Genomic DNA, 24,076 nt, shown 5'->3' on the forward strand with positions numbered 1-24,076 from the left:
CCCATAGAGAACATCTATGTCAATATAACAATATTCAAAACTTTTTGGACACATTTCTTTGGAAATGCTTCACAAGAACCATAGTCTTATTACTTCAGCATGATGGCTAAAAACTATTTTACCCAATTTGACCCCCAATATATAATGTCTTTGGCTTGCTGACCATTTCAAAAAAATTATCTTTTAAAGACAAAGAGAACTTACTACTGAGGTCACACAAAAGAGAACAGGCACTGAGAGAGCAATTTGGAGAGAAGAATTGGGCATCAGAAATATTTCAGACTGATTTCCTACAACTGGAATAAGTCTATCAAAGATGACTTTCTTAAAGGTGACAAGGCATCTACATGTTTGTTAAATAAAACTCTCACTGCATATTAGGTTGTTCATCCAATTGAAGATATTTAAGTGCCTTCAATGATACTGAAGCACAGGATTAGACATGGGTGATAGAAAAGCAACAGGAGGATTAAGAACTTGACCTCACAGTTGACCGAGTCAACTAGGCGGCAGAACAGAGAGAAGATGGGTTTGCAAGTTAGACCGATCTGGGTGGGTGCAAATCTTCACTCTGTGGCTGATTTCCTGGTGAGACCAGTTCACTTTTTTTTGGAAAATGGTTTTATCTAAAATTATGAAATGGGGTTCTAGAGAGTTACCTTGTAAGACTACTCCAAAGATTACACAAGATAGTGTGAGGAAAGCAGTTAGAGTGCTTAGCACGGAAGTAGGCCTGACCTTATTCTAACCCTGTATTAGGGAATAAATCATATAATCTCTATCCAGAATTCTGAATCTAGATTTATCAGTCTTACATTGAAGGCACAAGGTATCATTAAGCTACTTTGTCCAATATAATTTTTTTCTCTATATATCATCCTGAGCCTTTATCTGTCCTTAACACGGTAGATGCTAGTGAATATCTTAGCTCTTAGTTCGAGATTGGGCTGCTAACCACAAAGCCAGCAGTTCAAATCCACCAGATTTAGATTTAAAGACTCCGAAACCAACACAAACAGTTCTGCTCAGCCCTGTAAAGTCACTATGAATTGGAATAGACTTGATTTCAGTCAGTTTTTTCTTTTACTTTGGAGGCAGTTTTTCGTTTTTTTCTGTTTATTCAATTTTACACAGATTTAAAGACTAGCTCACCCTTTCCAACTGACCTATGTAATTTTCTTGACCACACACTTTCTTCTTGACCAAAATGAATAATACTTTGTCTATATGTTATAATTTAACCACAACTGATCATTTCTCTTCATACATGTTTTATATACTTTGCATCTTTACATTGCTGATATCACAGATATTTAGTACATGTTTTCAATGAATGGATGGGTGTGTGTTATATTTTATTTAACAAAGACTTTTTCATTTTTTTCTTAAATGAAAATCAAATCTCTCTGCCTTCATTAAATTCATCAGGACTCATGAGTGAATCATAACATGTTTGTATTAATAAGTAGCTTTGCATTTCAGAGCCTTATATCCTAATTGTGAATTCATGTTGAATATTTATGAGATAATACTATTGGGAAGAAACGAAAATGCTATAGCTATCTACAATGTTGACATTTTGGATTGGGAAAATCTGCTGCAAGAGACCTCTTTACGGTGTTAAAAGCAAAGATGTCACTTTGACTACTAAGGTCCACCTGACCCCAGACATGGTATTTTCATTTGCTGTATGTGTATGCAAAAGATGGCCAAGGAATAAGGGAGATTGAAGAAAGGGCCATGCTTTGCAATTGTCCTTGTGAAGAATATGGAACATATACTGGGGTCTGCTAGAAAAAGAAAAAAAATCTGTGTTGGAAGAAGTATAGTCAGCTTGCTCCTAAGCACAATGATGGCCTAACTTTGTCTTCTGTTTTTGGACATGTTAACAGAAAGGGCCAGTCTCTGGAGAAGGGTACAAGCTGGAGCAAATAACAGGGGGCAGGTGGAGGAGCGGGCGGTGCAGGCCTGGGCAGCACTTTGCTTGGTTGTGCCTCGGGGTGTTGTGAGTTGTCGCTGACTCAGGGCCACCAAACAACCACATACATTGACAATGCATTCTAGTAATTTAGAGGGAAAAGCAAATAGGCATTAGCCAGTTGCAGGTTTTCCAAAGAAAATTCACGGAATGTTAAAATTCCACAAATGAAATAAAGTTTTAAAAAGACTCTGCGGGTCAAGTTTTTGCCTTTCAATGGAGTTTATAGCACCTCTCTGGGGCTGAGAAGACTATTTATTTATTTTTAAAAATACTTTTATTGGGGGCTCTTAAATCTCTTATCACAATCCATACATCCAGTGTGTCAAGCACATTTACACATATGCCGCCATCATCATTTACAAAGCATTCTCTTCCTACTTTATGTCCTGATATCAGCTCCCCATTTCTTGCCCCTCCTTCCCCTGCCTGCCCTCCCTCATAAACCCTTGATAAGTTGTAGATTATTATTTCCATATCTTACATCATCCTCTGTCGCCTCTCATCCACTTTTCTGTTATTCCCCCCTGGGAGGGGGTTCTAGGTTGATCTTTGTGATCGATTCCTTCTTTCTCCTCCGCTTTCCCCTAATCCTCCTGGTATCTCTACTCTCATTGTTGACCCTGAGGGGTTTATCTATCCTGGATTCCCTGTGCTGCGGGCTCATATCTGTAGCAGTGTGTATGCTCTGGTCTAATCCAATTTGTAAGGTAGAATTGAGGTTATGATAGTGGGGTGAAGGAAACCCCAAAGAACTAGAGGAAAGTTTGTGTGTTTCATTGGTGCTATACTGCACCCTGACTGGCTCATCTCTTCCCTGTGACCCCTCTGTGAGGGGATGTCCAGTTGTCTACAGATGGGCATTGGGTCTCCACTTCATGCCACCCCCCTTGACCTTGGGTTTGGTTTTGTTCTGGGTCCTAAATACTTGATACCTGATCCCATCGACACCTCATGATCACACAGGCTGGTATGCTTCTTCTGTGTGGGCTTTGTTGCTTCTCAGCTAGATGGATGCTTTTTTATCTTCAAGCCTTTAAGGCCGCAGACACTATATGTTTGGATAGTAGGGCACCATCAACTTTCTTCACATTTGCTTATGCACTCATTTGTCTTCAGCGATCTTATCGGGGAGGTGAGCATCACAGAAAGCCGGATTGTTAGAATAAAGTGTTCTTGTGTTGAGGGAGTACTTGAGTCAAGGCACAATGTCCATCTGCAACCTTAATTCTTTTTTTTTTTTGCAAAAATAGTGTTTATTGATTTTTTGGGGGTGGGGGAAAACAAAAAATACTGCATTTGAAAAGTACCTTTTCCCCAAGATTTAAACAGAAACACTGAAAAGAGAACTCGGAAGAGTGCCTGGCTTTTTACTGTTAGCACCACAACATAACCAGTGCAGGCAGAGCGTTCACTGGGGGGTCACTTTTAATCCCGCTCCAACTCTTGGGGAGATCTGATATGACTTCTTGATCATCTGATACCTCCTGGATAGGGCAGGACTTCAACAAGAGGGCTTAAATTGTTTCAAATATTTGCAACCTTAATTCTTATCACATAGATATGAGTACATAGTTCTTTAAAAAATTTTTTTAAAGTACATAGTTCTATTCCCCTCTCATTATATATATTTTTAGATATGTACATGCCTGTATTTAGGCCTCTATAAATGTCCTTTGCCTCCTGGTTCCTCTATTTCCTTTTACTTTCCTCTTTTCCCATCATAATGTTTGACCTTCATTGGGGATTAGTAATTCCTCACTGCTACATTGCCCCACTACTTGCTGCTACATGCCCCACTAGACCTCCTATGATCCTCCTTCTATTGATTTTAGTTCACTTGTTGTTCCCTTGTCCCTGGGTTGGTTCCCCACCCCTCCTCTACCTTTCTCCTACTGCCCCTTCTCCCGTATCCCATTGGTCCCATTCTTTTCATCTCCTAATTATTTATCTCACATATCTTTCTAGATAGACATGTAGATACATTAATAAGTGCAAAAACCAGGCAAAGCCAAATATAACAACAAAGGAAGTCAAAACCAAACAAACAATAACAACAAAAAACCAAAAACAAAATAACAACAAGAAATAGAAAGCCCCTGATAAAAATGGAAAAGTCTATAAATAGTTCAAGGTCTGTTTGTTGGTCTTTAGGAATGTTTTCCAGTTGAGTCTGGTGGGGTGCCACACTCTGTCTCCCAAGTCTATTTTTGGTATTCCCCGGGGATTTCATTACTCTGCTCCCCCTGCTGCTCTGGTGTATGCCCTCAGTGCCTGCAATATACAATGAATCAATACTACTACGCCACATGTACTATCTTGTAAGTTTGGCTAAAAATAAAAATCTATTAGGATAGGCTTAGCTTTTCACCACATTCTTTACATTGCTTTAGATCTGCATCTTTATCTCTCTGGGTGAATTTCCATGTTGCAAACAGAATCTTACTCCACAGCTTGAGATAAATCTGACTTTAAACAAAAGCTAAATTAAGCAAAGTCACAAGCTTTATGTGCATCACAGAAACAGCATAAAAAAAAGAGGGCCACTGAGAGAAAAGAAATACTAAGTCCTGGCAAGAGAAAAATAAAAAATAAAAACATAAATGAGAAAATCCACCAACACATTCATCATTCTGAACAAAAATAACAACAGGTATTTTTCTGAAAATCTATACTGCCTCTATTTTTAAAGAAACCCGTAAGACATCAAAGAGGTACTACATAATTTTCATTGCTTAGTGACAGAGCATTTTGTTGATAGATTGTCATGATACTTCAGACTTCATTTCGCCATTATTTGTATGGACTTTAAAAATGAGTTTTTAAACATTTCTCACAGTACAGTCGAAGGAGCACGTTTCATCACTAATTTATTAACAAATACATTTTTACATGCCTCCTGGTTGCGCTGGATTCCCTGGAAGGAAGGGGTACGGCAGCTCCCTGCATGATGGAAATAGCGCTGATGGTGCAGTGGGCGAAATGGGGGCTTTGAGTCCCCCGCTGCTCTGCAGAAGAGATGGAAGGCAGTCTCCTTGGCAAAGATTTATGGTCTTGGAAATCTGGGAAAACTCAATTCTGCCCTTGAGGGTCACTATTTGCTGTGATCATCTCCAGTTCGGTTTTGAAAGGAGACAGACAATGAACAAGTAAGCGCATAAAAGTAAATAAACCGACTCTCTGCTCCTCCTGGTGCAATGGGCAACCGAATCTTTCTGGTCTCCGCACCCCGGAGACATGGCGGTGAAGGTTGGAGTGAAGGGACTCAGTTACCAGGGCTGCTTTCCACTCTGGCAGAGTGGAGATTGTTGCCATCAACAGCCCCTTCATGGACCTGAACTATGTGGTCTACATGTTCCAGTATGATTCCTCCCACGGCAAGTTCAATGGCACAGGAAGTTTATCATCAATGGAAAGGCCATCTCCATCTTCCAGGAGCGAGATCCCGCCAACATCAAGTGGGGTGAGTGAGGCTGGTGCCGAGTATGTTGTGGGGTCCACGGGTGTCTTTAGAACCGGAGAGTAGGCTGGGGCTCACCAGAGGGGCGGTGCCCAAAGCGTAGTCATCTCTGCCCTTTCTGCCGATGCCCCCATGTTTGTGATGGGCGTGAACCACGAGAAGTATGACAACTCCCTCAAGATTGTCAGCAATGCTCCTGCACCACCAACTGCTAGCCCCCCTGGCCAAGGTCGTCCAGGACAATTTTGGCATCGTGGAAGGACTCATGACCACAGTCTATGCCATCACTGCCACCCAGAAGACCGTGGACGGACAGATGGCCCCTCTGGGAAACTCTGGCGTGATGGCCATGGGGCTGCCCAGAACATCATCCCCGCATCTACTGGCGCTGCCCAGGCTGTGGGCGAGGTAATCCCAGAGCTGAAGGGAAACTCACTAGCATGCCCTTCCATGTCCCCACCCCAATATATCTCCATCTCACCTGCCATCTGGAGAAAGCTGCCAAGTACCATGACATCAAGAAGGTGGTGAAACAGGTGGCAGAAGGTCCCCTAAAGGGCATCCTGGGCTACACCGAGGACCAGGTTGTCTCCTGTGACCTCAACAGTGACCCCACTCTTCCACCTTCGATGCTGGCGCTGGCAGTGCCCTCAACGACCACTCTGTCAAGCTCATTTCCTGGTCTGACAGTGGATTTGGCTGGAGCAGCAGAGTGGGGGACCTCAGGATCCACGTGGCCTCCAAGGAGTAAGAGCCCCCTGGACCAGCAGCCCAGCAACAGCACTGGAGGAAGAGAGGCTCTTGGCTGCTGGGGAGCCTGCCCCCAAGTCAGTCCCCCAACACACTGAGGATGTTCCATCCGGACCCCCTGAAGGAAGGGGCGGGGCTCAGAGAGCCCAACCTTGTCATGTACCATCAATAAAGCACACGGTACCCAGCCTCCTATAAAACAAATAAAAACAAATCTTAGTGGATTCTGCTGGGTCTAAGTGAACAACTTCGTGGCATTTCTTTAAGGGACGAGATTGTGAGCGACAGGGAAGGTCCTCATTGGCGAGTGTGTTTAAAGTCCCAGCAGTTAACCGTTCTTAAGTCTTTCCATTCAGGGAATTGATTTGTTGTGCAGAGATTCTCAGGGGGCACAAGTCATGATCTGACTGCTGAGTACACTTAGACACAGCATCTGCTCTCCCATGATCCTTGGGCCTGAATGATGCCATAGGCCCAAAGGACTACTTTAACCCATTCCAAAGAAGTATCAGTAACTAACCAGTGCAAGCTAAAAACTTTGCCATTTGATTAAATATGTATTCTCCAAATGCCTTTCTGTGAAGTAAATGTTTTTCTAATTAGGCTTAAAAATGTGAAATTTTCCTGCAAAATTGATTTCCTATTAAAGTACCAAAGTAGTTTCTCTTCCCTTCTGCTTGGGTACTAATTAAATTATGTCCCAACTTGTTTTAATTCAGTAATCAATTTTTTTTCCATTTGCACTGGATTGCAGAATCTCATTTAAAAATCACTCTTTAACTAATTTCACACAAAGCAGAAGTGTTAGACTTATTTTCTTATGGAGACAACAGTACCAGTAAAGTCATGAGAGCTTGCAGTGCATCTGGGCAGGACATTTTAAAAAAACCCAGACAAAATAAAACAAAAAGGCTCAATTGTTTTCTGCTGGTATCTGATTTTTGGGTGCTTTTAGAAATAAGTAGCAATATATAGATTTAAAATCAGAAAATAAATGCTAAAAGAGAGTCTAAATGCTTTGAAGATGTAGGTAGCTACTGCCAGAGTTCAGGAATGAGACAATTTTGGGAACGATTATTTATGAGGACACTTATTAAGGAAAACTGGAATCATCAATATTACGTGTACTATTTAAATGAATTAAGTGAAAACATTGAATTAATGGATTATTGTAGAAGTATATGGGCAAGTTTCAGATTTGATTTGTGGGTCTCATATAACAGGAGCTCAATATTCATTTGTTGAGTGATTAAATAAAAGAAGAAAATCTCAAATGCTCAGCATAAACACACTGAGGGTAGACTTCTAACACTGCCGGTTGGAAGTCTTTTGAAATGGGCGAGTTGTCCTCCTGGTTGAGTACAAAGGATGATTCCGGATACTCTAGCCGAGAAGGAAAACATTCAGAAAGCAAACAGCTTTGTATCTAGCCGCCTCTCGAAACTCAGAGGATCTACTAGGGCGCTTCTAAAAGTTTGTGAAATTTTCATTCTTTTAAATTTTTCCACAGGTATTTTGAAGCCTGCTGGTACATCTGTTTTAAAGGGAAAAGGTAAGAGAACTGTTGCATTGTCTCCAAACCCAGTTTCAAAAGGGTGGGGGGGAGTTTCAACCAAGCAGCATAATAAATGGCAAAGGAACTGGAACCAATGGGACAGCTTCTACTGTGTCAATTAGAGGAACACAAGTCAGAGCTGTTCTTTCATCAATCTCACAGTGGGAGCTTAGCTCTCGCTTCTAAACTTTTTTTTTTTTAAGACAGGTGCTTGGTAACCTTCAGATAAAACTCTTATACCATGATCTTTTCTAAATTGATGTCAATGACCATTACATTAAAGCAGAGAAAATCCTTTATGCAATTTCCTTATCATCTTATGACATATGTATTTTTTCAAACTTCTGGCAACAAAGTCTACTTCATTCTATCAAAATCCAAGATTCTAAATGGACAAATTATCATGATTAGCAGTTCAGTGTCTAGATACCAAAGCTGCTTCTTGAATTCATTTTTAAAAATTACTTTCTTTGTTATCTTTCTACTTGCTGTGACATTAAAAGTAATATTTAACACTGTTAGATGAAAGAAAAACTAAAATTATGGAGAAAATAGCTCATGTAAAATACAAAAAACTTTTTCTAAAATCAGGAGAACTCAAGTCACAGTATTGGAGAGTTCAATTTATTCACACAAGTATAATTTTCAGCAGTTAATGGAGAGGAGCATGGAAGACAGTGCACATACCAATGAAAATGTCATTCTTTAAATATGAAATAGAATTAGAGAGGTAGTTCATTTATTTTGTGAAAGTTCCTTCTGGTGTCTAGTCATCTAGAAACACTCTGTAAACTAGACATCTGTTTTTGAGCTCTCTTACATTGTGTTAAGGGGAAATAGCCACTCAACTGAGAAAGTAAATACTATACCTGACTGTATATCAATGATGATAGGAATCACAGTTTAAAAAATACAATTATAGGATTATGATTTCCCATTAAACACTTAGAAAGGGACTTGATAATAGGAAAAGAATGGCACAGGTATAGACACAGAAAGAGGTAGATGGACACACAGGAAGGAGAATGAGATGATGGACTAAGAAAGCAAAAGATAAATCATTTAGTAAACATATCATATTACCAGACTCTAATCTATGTATTTGATATTCTATTCTACTTAATCAGTACATGAGACAAGGAGTGGATGATAAGGAGGGGACAGGTTTACAGATTACAAACCAAATGTGAACAAGGTTAAGTGGCCTGTCCAAGGTCTCAGAGCTAGTAAATGGGTTAGTAGAGTTGAAATCCCAAAGCGTTTGACCCTAAAGAAAGCACTTTCTAGAAAATCATCAGTTGGCAATAATCAAGGCAAGGCCCGAGTTTGGAAGAAAACTGAGGCATTACTAGACAGGGAAAGTATCGCACTAGCGGAGTGCTGGAATATAGTAGTTTTAAATAAATACAGAGCAATGGTTATTTTTAAATAAGCTGGATGACAACAGTCTAGATGGGTGGGGAGACAACGAAGACAGGTGTATAAGAATGAGAGAGAAGGGGCAAGCACAGGCTAGAGTCGAAGAGGAAACTGCTTGACGGCCCTGTTACTGTTGCTAGCCACTGCCCACCGGCTCCCCACTTCTTGGGACCTTGAGTTTCGCAGAGTCGAACTGCCCTAAAGGTTTCCAAGGTGTGACCTTCTGGAAGCAGGTCGCAGGGCATGGCCAACCAGACACTTCTGGAGGTTTTTATATTTCCAGCGTTGGGCTATGCCACTTGGGCACACCTTTAGCTTAGATAAGTAGACTTCTCAACTTTCCTGTAACCCAGTCAGCACAGCCTGGGAACCCCATATCACTTGATTGAAACACACAAGTACAAGTCAGTCATATTCTGATAATTAACCAACAAACAAAAAATCTCAAATAGTGAAAATTGAACTATTAGTGAACTTGTTAATAGCTCCACATTGTCCCCAACTCACAAGGCATGTATATGAAGTCAAATATTTCAATAAAATATAAAATGAAACATTACACTATTTTATTAAATGAATGGAAATATGTTCGACAAATTCTGTTTTTATACACATCTTGGACTAAATTTAGATACTTATTCACAGGGAAGAACTACTTAAAAATCATTAAGTTTCAAGGCTCAATGTTAGTTCGGGTAGTTTTTGAAAATCTATAGTTAAGCTATGTCTGCCTCAAGATAAACAGATCATTTCCTTGACCTACTTTTGGTTGTGGGAAAAAGATGAGGCTTTTTACTCCTGTCAAGAGTTAAAGTACTGGAAACCCACAGCGCCAGGCACTATCAAATCACTGTGAGTTGGAATTAACTCAATGGCAGGAAGTTGTTTTTTTATTTTCTTTTGGTGTTGGTGTATATATCTCTTCCAAAAACAAAACTAAATATACTTTATTTTAATTTGTTTTTATTTTTGGAAGGGATGTATACATACCAACCAAAAAAGCACAGATCCCGAGGGGAGTATAAAGGATGGACTTTGGGGCCAGGACGTGGTACCCCACAAGACTCATCTGGAAAATACTCCTAAAGGCCAACAAACAGACCTTGAACTACTAACACCTTTTTTTCCTTTTTTGCTATCTTTTTGTTTTGTCTTTTCTTTTTAAAAAAAATTTTACCTTGTAAATTTTGTATGTTAGTGGCTTTTTTGCCTATAAGCATGTCAGTGTTGCTGCTTTCGAAGCCATGTTCTATGTGCCACTTGGGTGCTGTCAAAGCTATCTGCATTTGTATGCACATATTACTATATCAGCAGGTCCACCTAGATAAGATAGGCTGGATAAACAATGAGAGAAGAAAATAAGGAAAGGTCCCAGAGGGACATGAGAGTGTGGGAGGTAGGGGAGGGAGTGGTTCAAAACCAGTGGAGGGAGGGGATAGGAGGACTGGTAGGGAGTGACCAAGGGCAAGGTAACTGAGAGGAATTACTGAAACCAGAATGAAGGCTGAACATGGTAGTGGGACAAGAGGAAAGCATAAGGAAATAGAGGAAAGGAGTAGGATGCAAAGGGCATGCATAGAAGCCTAAATACAAACATGTACATATGTAAATATATTTATGATTATGGGGGAAATAGACCTATGTGCATATATTTATAGGTTCAGTAGTAGAGTAGCAGGTGGACATTGGGCCTCCTTACGCACACTTCAATACAATAGCACCTTGCAATACAATAGCACCTTGCCCAGCTAAACAGTCATTCCATGATACCCACCTTCCCGACATGATCACTGAAGACAGACGCGTGTATAAGCAAACGTGGTGAAGAAAGCTGATGGTGCCCAGCTATCAAAAAGATATAGCACCTGGGGTCTTAAAGGCTTGAAGGCAAACAAGCAGCTATCTAGCTCGGAAGCAACAAAGCCCACAGAGAAGACGCACACAGCCTAAGCGAATACAAGGTGCTGAACGGACCAGGTAGCAGACACCAAAGAACAAAAACAATCATTGTGTGATCACCTTCCTCACATAAACGCTGAAGACGAATGCGTGCATAAGCAAGTGTGGTGAAGAAGACTAATGGTGCCCTGCTATTGAGAGATACAGCGTCCGGGGACAAAGGCTTGAAAGTAAACAAGCAGCCATCTAGCCCAGAAGCAACAAAGTCCACACAGAAGTAGCACACCAACATGTGTAATTGTGAAGGGCAGAGGGGACCAGGTTCTCAAACAACAAAGGTGGGGGGGGGGCGCGAAATCACATCACCGTGAATGAGGGGGGAGTGCATGATGGGGACCCAATGCCTATCTGTAGACAGCTGGACATCCCTTGTAGAGAGGTAGTGGGGAGGAGATGAGTCACTCAGGGTTCAGTGTAGCAACAATGAAACTCAAAACCTTCCTCTAGTTCTTGAACTCTTCCTCCCCTCCCAATTATCATGATCCCAATTCTACCTTGCGGACCTGGTTAGACCAGAGGATGCACAGTGGTGCAGTAGGGATCTGGAAACACAGGGAATCTAGGATGGATGAACCCCTCAGGACCAGTGCTGGTAGTGGCGACACCAGGAGGGAAGGGGCTATAGAAAGGGAGAACCGATCTTGGGGATTTATGTGTAACCTCCTCTCTGGGAGATGGGCAATGGGAAGGTGGGTGAGGGGAGATGCCAAGCAGTGTAAGAGAAGATAAAATAATTATTTATAAACTATTAAGGTAGCAGGGGGAAGGGGGGAGCTGGGAGGGAGGGGGAGGAAAAAAAGTAAAACAAGCTGATTCCAGGAACCCAAGTGGAAGGCGAATTTTGAGAATGACGAGGGCAACGAATGTATAAGGGTGCTTTACTCAGTTGATGTATTATGGATTGTGATAAGAGTTGTATGAGCCCCAATCAAAAGATTTAAAAAATTCATTTTGTAAAACTAAATATTAACTTAGAAGAGCATCATCAAAATCAAATTTCAGTATACCAATTTATAAGCCTGTTCTAAAGCCCCACTTCCTTACATTGGGAGTATACGGTTGGCAGCTTCCGCTTGGTCATAGAAGACCTTAGACTGAGGGATTCCCAGGGCATAGACTTGGTTGAAACCCATTTCTCCGAAGGCGTGGGTCACCCATCTGAAACCGCTGGTCTGGTAGTCACTGACCACAATGTGGTTTGATTTCCCTGGCAGCCCCAAAGTGATGACGCTTTGTGGAACCCCTGGCATCTCATTCCCAATTGCTGTAGTGCTAACTCAAACCCATGGCAATCACATGTGCATCACCGTAGAATGGTTTTCAGAGCTGGAGAGCCAAGTCCTTCTCACGAGGTCCTGCTGGGTGGTGCCCAACCAGGAAGCCTTGGATCAGCAGCTAACTGTGCTTACTGCTTGTATCACCCGGCTCCCGTAGGCACTGGAAGCCTGGAGGACTAAACTCCTCTGTAATTCCTTGGATAATTATGACCCCCCGTCAAGAGGCAAAAGTGAATGGAGTGTGAATTATTTTTGCAACTCAGAGAAGCTCTGGGTTGCTTGCTTTTCTGGCACGGGCCTGCGGAGACATTCCCACAGAAAAATGCCAGCGCCAGGCAGGCAGAAGCCTAATCAAATCAAATAGATTATTGTGATGCTTAAATGCACTAAGTATATTGACCTTCCCTTTTTAAATCACAGAAAAATACTGGCCTAAACTATTAAAATGGAAAACAAAGCATTGTGCAGCATCCTATACAAATGTGAGTCATTGAAAAAAATGGATTTAATATCAGCCTTTTTGAATTACATTTGATGTTTCACCCATCATGATCTGGGCTTTTCAGGAGAAACAATGAACTGTCTGCAAAGCACAGAAATAATCAAGGAAAAAGTGCCATTTTATTTAGATTTAATAGCAATGTAAGCACTGTAGAAAACACAAAATGACTGCGGAAAAATGGGAAAGAAAAGATGATTTTTCACTGTCCTTTTAAAGAAGTCGGTTCTTTTTTGGGTTGTTTTTTATTGGTTATATTTGAGGGCTTTTAGAAACAGGTTGTGTGTGTGTGTGCACGTGTACAAACCTGTGTAGGTACCGAGGGGAGTTGTTATAGATCCTGCTTACAAATCTCTCTTTCAAATAGCACCCAGAAGACCTGTGTACTTTTAAATGAGGTTACGCTAGCCCCTGACCTGCTTTCTCCTGCTGTCGCCAGCTGTCGCCCACCTAGGCCTTCCGCAGGAGCATCTCTCAGTAGGATGCTAAGTGAGCAGCAGTGGCAAGTGCAGCTTACTCTATTAGACATGCTAGCGGCTTTCTCACCTCTTCCTTCTCAGCACTTTGCAGGTCGCGCCATTCCTCAGTTACATGGCCGAAATCCACTGTGTTCATGGGGACTTTAAATTCCCCAATGATGTCATGCTTGGAGAAACGGTCAAAGTCATACACAGCCATCACCAGAGTTTTGCCACCCAATTCCGAGTATGGCACCTAAATTAAAAGAGATGAGGACAAAATATCTGGTCAGAAAAGTGCTACAAAACATGTTACTTATACATACTCTTAATGTTTATATTAGATTAACAGAACAGAGAGATAATTATGCTTTTGATGCTTCCTTAAATTGAGTCTTTTAATTTTACTGCATGAGACTTAAATTACTTGGGAGAAGATGAGAATTTACCATAATGATTTATTACCTTACCCCACAGTTCTAGAAGCTTTTAGTGTTGCTAATAATGGATCCTACTATTAGTCATGTTGTAACTGGTTCAAGATTAATAAAATAAGCCAATTACATTTGAGTGTTCATTTAGAATATTTTAAGTTATATTGTTAAGGTATAACTTACTTGGGGACAGATAACTTGATCCAAATATTTCATTAGCTCTGCCGAGCTATTTGGATGCTATAGTTTAATAGAAGAGTGATTTATTAAATGGAATAGGAGTAGTCAGAAAGAATGTAAATGAAATTCACAAAGTGCCTTACTTGCCTACTGCCTAAAATAATTTACTGATTGACAAGGACTGACTAGAAAATGGATGCTGTGAATATAAAAAATGCATTAGAATATGGATCTTGAAGTTCATTTTAGGTATGGCACTAAGATGAGCGGTGGCAAAAGGCCAAGAACTGATGAATTCTCCAGCTGTTCAAATACATCTGAGACAGATACTATGGGTTGGGATGTTTATTAGTGACATTTTTAATATTCAGGAAAAGCAGTGCAATCCCAGTAAGCTACACTTCAGAACCTGGGTAGAAATGCCTAATTAAGAAATTGTTTAGACTCATATTGGAGGCTTGATCAATCCTCACACACTTCCTCTTATTTTATCAGTGTAAAGCCATCTTAGGCTCTAGCAAACATTTCCTAATTGACTCTGTATATTAAAAAAAGAAAAGAAGAGGGACTATTTAAGTCAAAGATATTTCAGTTTTTTGTGTTCTTCATTTATTTATCAGCCTTTTGGAATCTAATTATTTTATAAAATATTATTTCAAATAAATATGTATATTATTTTCAATAACAGTAAAGCCTGCAAAAGCTGAAGCCTAGGTAAGGCAGAAACTGTCAGAGATAGAAAACTCAAATATTTTCCACTAAAATGAGAGAGAGAGAGAGAGAGAGAGAAGTGTTAAGACTGTCAAAGGTGGAAAACTTGGTTTTCACAGGGCTCACTGTAGTAAGAACTATAATAAGACATGTAAACAGCCATATAAGAAGAAATCATGTACAGACATCTCAAAACAAAAGTCAGCCCCTCTACCACTATTCTATGTAATTTAAGTTTGTGTGGACTAGAAACTGCTGATCCAAATTAAGATGAACATAAAATCAAATAAAATGATCATGATTAGCATTTGTATAATTTCCCCCTTATTTACTCTGTTGACTGCTCTGTGGCATGTGGACCCCAGTGACCAGGCATTCACAAACTGAGTATCTCTAGAGTGTTTCTTTCTGCTGTGCTGAATGACTCTCCGGGTGTAGAAAAATGCAGATTTTAAATTGGAGTACTGAAGATAAATTAGGCACTTTTGTCTTGAACACTCAAATTCTTTGGAGTGAACAGAATGACTGCTCCATTATAAAACTGGAAATGAGGTTTGGGGAAATGACTCACGACCTAAGCTTCATCCACTTACTTCACACCCGAATATTTGCCCACAGGAGGCCCAAGCTGTCACTCGCCTGGCTGATGGACAGGGTGGTTTTGAATTAGCCTGCTGGCAAACTCACAGACATGTCATTTTTCAGACATGGATTGCTCTAAGTAATACATTAAAAATGTTTTTTTTTCATGTTAACAGTATGTACCAAAACCATTGTTTTTATGAATGATTTCAAGCCAGGAGCTGCAAAACACGTGTATGCAGTGAGGACTGAAGCCTGCAGGGCGCGCTCTCCTGCGGTGCTATTATTTGGCCAGATTCCCTCTCCGTTATTGTGTGTCAACTGAAGTGTCTCAGCAAGACGAAGAACACCAGGGAAGAGCCCCAGGACAAGAAGGAAAAAGCACAAAACCAAAACCCCTAACTAGAAATGCAGAAAAGCGATAGGTGCCGCCTCCACACGACTGTTTTATTGATAAGAATTGCCGCTTTAGAGTACACCGCTTACCCCTGGACACACCACATTTTACAGAGTGATCTCTAGAGGGCCCATTCAACATTACAGTACAGCTGGGGCAGGGCTTATTTTCAGGATCTGTGAAACTCAGACAAGCAATGATTTATTATTTCTTGGATTTAATTGTAGCGAGGGTACTTTTAAAGGTGACCTCCCTGCAGAGAGGTGAACCTGATGGCCTTGCCTTCTGAGAGGACCTAGCTAAAGCCTTCTCGGACCGAATTTCAATGAAATGGAAAATCCTCACTGTAACCTATTTGGTTTGAAGGTAATCTGAAGAGGTTGATTTATGAACACCCAAATAGGTGCTTATACACAAATCCATGTATGTGCGAGGTTCAGATCAGTCCTTTTCATTTAACACCCATGAAGGAGATTTATAAAATTAAGTATTAAGAAAATACAAAGTACCTTGAAAGTAAATTGCTCATTGAAGACAGGATTAAGGGTCTTTCGGTGAACCTTCGTCTCAAATTTCTTCTTTTTATCAGGCAGCAGGAAGACTTTCACATAGGGGTCAGAGGTGCCGCCCATATCCAAGGCCGGCAGCTCAGCTGCCTGGATGATGCCCACGAGCAGCTGAGAAAGAAAACAGCAAACACAAACTCTGGTGGACTTTTTGGGAAAGGATTAATTCCCTCCCCCACAATGCTGTGTATTGTGATTCGTCCCTCTTGCTGCTTTTAATGAACTTTTATTCCCTCATGAATCTGAACACAGAAGGCAAATGAAGCAAGCTATATAGACTTCTGAAACCCAATTTTGACAGATGCAGGCTTTAGTCAGCCTAGCTTGAAGCACAAAAGAAGCTTTTAAAAGGTTGCTGATTACAGTTAAATATGGAATTCATATTTGCAAAAGGGTTGCAATCAAATAACTTTCTAGTTGCTAAAAGCCCTTGTGCATTATTTTTTCCTTCCTGGGCATGATTTGTAAGTGGGAATAAATCGTTAAACAATCACAAGTCTGCAATTACAACATAGGAGCATTTTATTCTACATGGACGCCTCAGACAAGCTCAAAAAGAATTTCTTAGAAATTGGGTAACATTTTGATATAGAATATAACATCTTCAAGTTTCTTTCATATTGAATAACTTGTGTGCTGCCTAATATTTTTAAACATCTAGTGTAATTATTATTATATATTCTATGTTTAAATAAAGGACATGGAGTTAAAGATACCAAATGAATAGTAATTCTAGCTCAAGTGAAGGTGAGATTACGGTTATGGTGTTTAGGGTTCAGTGACTACGTTTCTTAAGTGTTTCCAGATACACAAGAAATCTTTGCATGGCTGCAAGTCAGTTTCCTTAGACTTATGATCAGTGAGGTCTACGCCAGTGATGGCAATAATTTTGAAAAAGAAAAACAGCTGCGAGTGGTTTTCTGGATGTGCTGTCGTCAGATATTTTGTGGGAATCAGGCTGGCTGTTTAACTCCATCTGGGATACAAAAGTAGACTCTCTTGTTGTTGCTCAAGGCATATACTTGAAGGGACTTCAAAAAGTTCATGGAAAGACGGAATGAAAAAATTCAGGGAATTTTCCCATGAACTTGTCATGCCTTCTTACTCCTTAGTAAGTGCAGCCACACCAGAACCTTTCACGTTACATCCTGAAAATTTTAGTGTGTCTCTTCTTAAGCTAATAGAGTGTAAAAGCAATTTGCCTCCATTAAAAAACAAAAACAAACCACCACCAATTTTTTGGGTAAAAATTATTTGCCATGGTTTTAGGTGCATTTGGGCCAATTGGTTTAAGTTTTGACCTGGACCCCAAAATAACCTGAATGATTCCCCCCACCCCAATTTTAATTCTTAAATTTCCTTAGTGTCGTCACCATCCAGCTCTAGCGATGAGAGTGCTGCCCTGCAGGCACGCAAACACAGCAGGACGATCAGAGAACAAAAGGAAACGCACAGCAGATATGTCAATGTAGACTTAGTAGTCTAGCTTGTGGTTTGCCACATGGATATATGGCATTTTCTTTTGGAGAGCAGTGTTAATACACAGGATTCTATTTTCAAATCATACTCATGCTTATAACAACTTTTCCTTGTTGGCAGGAAAAGCATAACACGTAGCTTGACCTCTATAAAGGTAGGTCATTTATCTCTTAATGATTTTTGGATACTTTGTTGTTGGAGAGTAGATTAATTGCTTCCAACATCCATTTGACTCCTGTCTAGGTAATCGATATCACATTTCTATCCCCTACAAAGGCTGCTCATCTAGAGTCTGTAAGGGTGGCCTTCCATGTATTAAATGATAGCTGTATCTGTGGACTTTTTGAGGCTTTCTCTTCCCTACTTCACAAGCCATCAAGTTAGTCGAGAATCTTTGGAAAACAGATCAATGTATGATATTAGAAAAAGTAATCAGGCAGAACCCTCAAGATCCTCTGAGTAAAATACAATTTATCTGTAATGTTTACTAGAATGGGATTAGAAGATGTACTCCCATTAGATATAAGCAAATAAAAAATAATGCTATTATTTTATTTTGGTATAGAAACTAGAAAATACTACTTTTAGTAATCACTGCCAATTTAGAAGTTTCAAAATTATGACTAACCAGAATGAGTTATCACTAGAGTTCGGCAGGAAAACACGAGAGTATCAGAATAGGATGAATAAATAGAGAAAAAAATGGATGCGTATATAAAGGCAGGGTAAATATCTAGGAAAACAATGCTATGTTTGTAAATTGATCCTGACTTCCCTGAAATACATAAAAATAGGTGATTTTGCTCCAACCAATTTTTGAGGATCAAATTTTGATAAAAGTGATAAATTACTCCAAAATGCCATATTTAATTAGTAGATATGATATACCTATACAATTCCTTAATCAAATCATACTGATAAAGCTGTACCTATGCACCAACATACAGCTTTCTGAAGCATATTTGAAGAACGACAGCAGGGCACCCTGCGCTGCATTAGTGGTAACTGTTGACTTTGCGTTTGTCAGTTGTTCCTTGTCCAAAAAGGTGAGTCAAATGTAAATGAAACTGGAGAAGAGATTTAAAACTTCCTTAGTCTCCCCTGGGTCCTGAGGATTCTTAAGCCCCTGATCTCTAATTTAGCTGACTCTGCAAATTCTTATGTAGCTTTTACATTTCTTTTGTGATTCAGAAGATAAAGCAACATCTCCTTCAATGTCATGGATCTAGTTCTTTTTGCTTAGGAAAAAGGTTTAACAGTTGTCTTTGAGCCAATGGATAAAAAGATAGCTGATAATATCATCTAACTATGTGGCACTTCGTAACTTTTTGAGAAACGGAAGCAGGAAGGCTTGTTGGATTGCCTCGTCGCTGTCACATTGTGGACAGCAGTTGGAGGCATTAGAAATCAAATTGCTGGTTGTTCTGCTTTTTGGAAATGCCATGTCATTCTCATTCGGTACCCTACCAGTACCGTAAAAATGTATAAACTTTTCTTGTCTTTAAATCATAGTCCATTAGTCATTTTTTCAATGTTTGATTATTCTCCACTTTTTTTATTACAAACATGTTGGATCCAAGGGTGTCCAAGCCCTGTCTGGGTGAAGTCCATGAATTCCGAGGGAGCCTGCTGGGGTGGCTGTGCTGGAAGAGCCCAGAAGGAGGCTGACTGCCGCAAGTTAATTTGTATTCTGCTTGCTTGCTGTAAGTGCCATAAGTAGATGTAATCTGTTGAATACTGTGAATTCTAATTACCAGAAGTTAAATTAGCAAGTAGGGGACTGCCTGTACTTAGAAATTATTTCATCAATAGCTTTGATAATTGCATTTTCCCTTCACAGCAAACGAAATGTTTTAAGAAGTATCTTGCTTCCAGTTCTCCTTGGTAATTTCTGAAAATGTAATGGAATTAGAAGACCTATTTTTTGTCTTGTCTCTGACCTGGTTATTCTGGAAGTCATAATCCAGGGAATATTGAAGTTTTCCCAGTTTCTCCTCCTCTTTGGGCTCTTCTTTTTCTTCCCCGTCAGTCAGTCCAGTTTCAGCATCATCATCCTTGAGAGCCTAAATCAGGGGAGAGATCATACGAGAATCCACGTGAATGTTCAACAAAGCCCACAGTAAACGGAGCCTGCTTCGAAGCTGTTTGAAGCAAGCACTAAGATGCTGAAATCTCAGTTTGTCTGACATATTTGAAAAATTCCATTTGTGTATGGAACTCCACACCCCGCCCAGTCAGCAAGCAGCCCGGAAGCAATGGCAGAAGCCCCTCAGAAAATTGCAAGCAAAAATGTAACGTTGTTGAGGGTAAAAAAGGTTAACTTGATATTAAATTTGTTTCTGATAAAACAGCTGCTTTCAGAGTAGAATGTGATACACATGCTGTTATCCTGGCCAGATTTCACATTTAGTTTAAAGAAAGGCTAAGCATCAAGGACAATATTATTACATGCAGTGGCATTAGTTATAAGGAGAGCATGGCCTTTTGTTTCTTTATTTCCTCTGAAGAATAAGAGTAATTATTTCTCAGAAAAGCGTCATTCCCTCAGTTTTGCAAATAGGTATATTTTGTGTGTGAAAAAACAAAACATGCCACCAGCAAATGCAATGGTTAGAGAAAAGTTCACCCCACGTCCAGTTTGTGTACTGTTTCACTGTTGTAACAGCTCCACAAAAAGCTAGGCTGAATTAAACTGATAGAAAGATTTGCTTGACATCAGAAGATAAAGAGTTGTTTGAAATTTGTCCAATACTCAGATTGGTATAAAAATTCGTTTTGCCTTAAGGAACATATATACCGGAGAAGTTCTCCCTTCCACAAATATCCTGGCCAATTGAATATTCTTTAGAATTTAAAGCTGAAGTGTGACACACGTTGAAATTATTAGAAAGCTCATTTCAGGAGATATACTTAAGTGCACCTCTTTTTATTAAAAAATGTAATGGATTTTCATACAAATGCGAGCATGTTGCTTAAAGATAAGTTACAAAGATTGTCTTTCCTCTGGTCTTTGATAACGGTGTCTCTTCTCTCTCCCTCTCTGTATGTGGGTGTGAGTTGAGCTACCTCACTGCAAAAACAAAGGAAACCTTAAGTTTAGATAGAACCTGCAGACTTGTCCCTCAACAATAAGCAGAAAGGCATCCACACCATCACATTCCAGTTACTCCCACTCTTCCTGCACCTAGACTACATCAGCTTTTCTCTGTTCATTGCATTCTCAGGACAGAGCTTTTCTTTGGACACATCCACTTACACAAGGATCCTAGGAGGTTCATCAAAATGGCATTTAGTTTCTTTTTAAATCTGATTTTTCAATAGGGCTCCACCTAGATAACTTCAGTTTGGTTCAAACTAAGTGGGATTTAGTGGTATCACGCAGCGGCTTCACAAACACACTGCCAAGAGATGGCCCTATGGGTGGAAATACCACCCCCTTTGTTTAGCTTGAAATTTCTCAGGAGCCGGCACAAAACGCCATGCCGAAGTGTTGCTTCTGATGGGTAGTGATCCTATGCAGCAGAGTGGAACTGCCCCTATCTAAAGCCTCTTCTTTCTCCCAGGGAGTCGCTGATGGGTTTGAAACACTGACTTCGTGGTCAGCAGCCCCAAGTGTAAGCAACTACCCCTCGGGTGCCTAGGAGCTTACTGTGGGTTTTGGAATTGAAAGTTCCACGATATCTGTGTAGAAACCTTTTCCAATATGGATAGCCATACCACATTTAATGTGAAAAGTTACTTTTACTAGGATATTTCTGTGAATATTAAAATATTGATTCACTGATAGCTAGAAGCAGGAAGCAATATAGTTTTAAAGATTTGCATCAATTTTCTGACTTGTTGGGGGAGGATTCACTAGAGGGAACAGAAGCTAGTAAAGTGACATGAAACTCAGTAATCTTAATAGAGAACAGAGGCAATGGCATCTCATTACCTTTTCTAAGTTTACCCCCAAACCCAAACGCACTAGCCCATTCCAACCCGCAACAACTAGGTAGCACAGAGGAGAACTGCCTGTGGGGCTTTCCCGCCTGGGACCTTTCTTCCACTGAGCAGCTGGGGGCTGAGACCACCAATCTTTGGGTGAGCACCCAAATCTTCACCACTCTGCCACCAGGGCTCCTGAGCTGTGGTTAAGCCTTTAATACTGACAAAGAAGATGTGCTTAGAAAATTACAGCTTAGGTAAATTACCTCCCAGTAAGATTTAAATTTTCTTAATAGTAGCAGGCTATTCAATGCACAGTTTCATCTGAAAAATCTGTACAGCATGCTATCGGAATACTAAAAAAAAATCCCCGAAACCAACCCTTGTGGAGTAAATACTTTTTGAAAAGTCTCGTTCAGAACTAACAATTTACATATCATGTTTCAGCCCAGTGCAATCTGAAATAGCTGAGATATTAAATCTCCTTCTCCCTAAGTAGTTTTTGCCCTAATAAAAGGTACAGGACCATCTCTGCAATTATTCTGCATGAAATCGGGCTAAAATTTTGATAATTTCTCAGTGCCACTATTCATCACCAAGTGATTAAGTCTATTCCTGTCCCAAAGGCTGAATTTAAGCAAGACATTTTCTGTATCATCACATTAGCTTCAAACCCATTAAATCAGTAGCTATTATAATATCTCAAGAGCTGTATTTTTCTCCCCATGGAGCAAAATACAGAAGAAAGAGCTTGTAAACCCAGTAGTTTTGAGAGTTTGATATATTTCAGTGAAAAAAAAAAAGAAAGCATCATGGAGAACATCAGACCTTGTTTAAAACTGCAATGATTTTAGTGCACATGCCTATGGCCCACTTCGACATTCAAGTAGGGCTTGGTTCAATGTCATCCAAAGGAACATTTATCCTCTCTGAGCCTCATTGTTCAGATTTAGAATTTGTTTGGACAAAAAAACCCAAACATGCCCAAAACATGCTGAAGAAATAGCACAGGGACACAAGCGCCATTGTGTTCTCAGCCACTTAAAGCTTGAGCTTTTGCACACTTCACTCTTTACTGTATGTTGGCACAGTTTCAAGTGAGAAGGCTTTATTATAACCATATCCGTTTAGTTCAGCCTCTTGATGTGTGTCAGAATGGCCCAGCCTCAGCTGTGGAGGCCCAGCTGCCAGGCCACTCAATGGAGCCCGAGCGTTGACTAACGGTCTAATGTGCACAGGCAACCTACCGCAAGGGACAGTCCAGAACCGTCACGGGACACAAGACGGACAAGGAGGACACAAAGGGAGAAATAGAAATTAAAGAATCCACAGACATTAGTTAAAAAAAATCTTGGAGAAATGACCTTTCCAGTGCAAAGTCTTAGCAAACTGGTAATTATTTTCCTTGGTACTGTTCAAATTCTCACATTTGAAGGTATGAAAATTACATATATATCTGAGGTACACTATCTTAGGTACACTCCTCTTTTAGTTAACATTGTAGAATACTTTAAAACTCTTGCTTGGTTTTAAAATCTGATTATTTAGACATATGGCCATGACATTAAAAATGAAAATTTGTGTGCATTCTTAAAGGCTTCCAATGATAATTTATTGGTCGCCCTTGAAATTTATTTCCAGAAATAATTTCTAAAATGCCTTCATTTTCAAAATGAGAGGGGCATAGAGTATCTCTATTGTCTTTGGCACAATCACATCAATATTTAACTTAATTTGCAAAATATAATATATGAAAAATTCTGCATGGTGTTGTATTTTTTTGAATTGGAATCATGCATAATATATAACATAATCATGTAATGTCTTAAAATTTGCATATTTTAATTAATCATCCTTCTGCATAAAATGATGGAATCCACCTTTAACTATTTTATTTGTCTTCAAAAATAGCATAAATTGCTGTTATACAAGTGTTTATCAGTGGGCCTCTTTTAACTTGCCCCAATTTCAGTTCATTATGTATATTTAATTGTTTATAACCTACAACACCAAACTAAAATTTTGTATAGATCAAGTGATCTACTTAAAATGATTATAGACACCTGAGTGATTGACATTCTTAATACTTTATAAAACAGTCAGTAGTTATTATAAACTGTCCTGAACTTTTTAGTGTTCCTCTGTTTGACTAATTTTCTCTGCTTCCCCCTCACCTTATCTAAAGGTATGGGCAAGCAAAGAGAAATTAACTACTACCATTTCTGTGTATTTATTCCTCTTTAGATCTTGGTCATTTTTCCAGGTTAAAACAGGGGTAATAAACACCATTGCTATGCTATAAATTACGGTGTTACATTATACAGAACAAACCCCACAAATAAAAATATAAATATTGAAATGTCTTATCCTATAGAAATAAATTCTTATAGATAACACTTCACATAATTCAAAATTTTCATTCTTATTCGGAGGATACAAGGGAAC

General features: G+C 39.7%; 1 protein-coding gene and 1 long non-coding RNA gene across 3 annotated transcripts in view; one reads left to right on the forward strand and one right to left on the reverse strand.

Moving 5' to 3' along the window:
- LOC142449908 (uncharacterized) overlaps positions 1-20,707 on the forward strand; it is a 277,617-nt gene extending 256,910 nt beyond the window's left edge. The window contains exons 4-5 of the long non-coding RNA XR_012784895.1: positions 7,699-7,740; positions 19,285-20,707. This is a non-coding gene — a long non-coding RNA (uncharacterized LOC142449908). The remainder of the gene's footprint in view (positions 1-7,698; positions 7,741-19,284) is intronic.
- SYT1 (synaptotagmin 1) overlaps positions 1-24,076 on the reverse strand; it is a 627,530-nt gene that overhangs the window by 163,010 nt on the left and 440,444 nt on the right. Inside the window, exons 5-7 of one of the 2 annotated variants that reach the window (XM_075551237.1) lie at positions 19,645-19,758; positions 16,169-16,336; positions 13,444-13,611 (exon numbers count right to left, since the gene is read on the reverse strand). In XM_075551237.1, coding sequence (XP_075407352.1) covers positions 13,444-13,611; positions 16,169-16,336; positions 19,645-19,758 — 450 coding nt within the window. Of the gene's footprint in view, positions 1-13,443; positions 13,612-16,168; positions 16,337-19,644; positions 19,768-24,076 lie in introns of both variants that reach the window. The other variant, XM_075551236.1, reaches the window with a different exon arrangement.

The sequence above is a fragment of the Tenrec ecaudatus genome, chromosome 6 (genome assembly GCF_050624435.1).
Source record: "Tenrec ecaudatus isolate mTenEca1 chromosome 6, mTenEca1.hap1, whole genome shotgun sequence".
NCBI classification, from domain to species: Eukaryota; Metazoa; Chordata; class Mammalia; order Afrosoricida; family Tenrecidae; genus Tenrec; species Tenrec ecaudatus.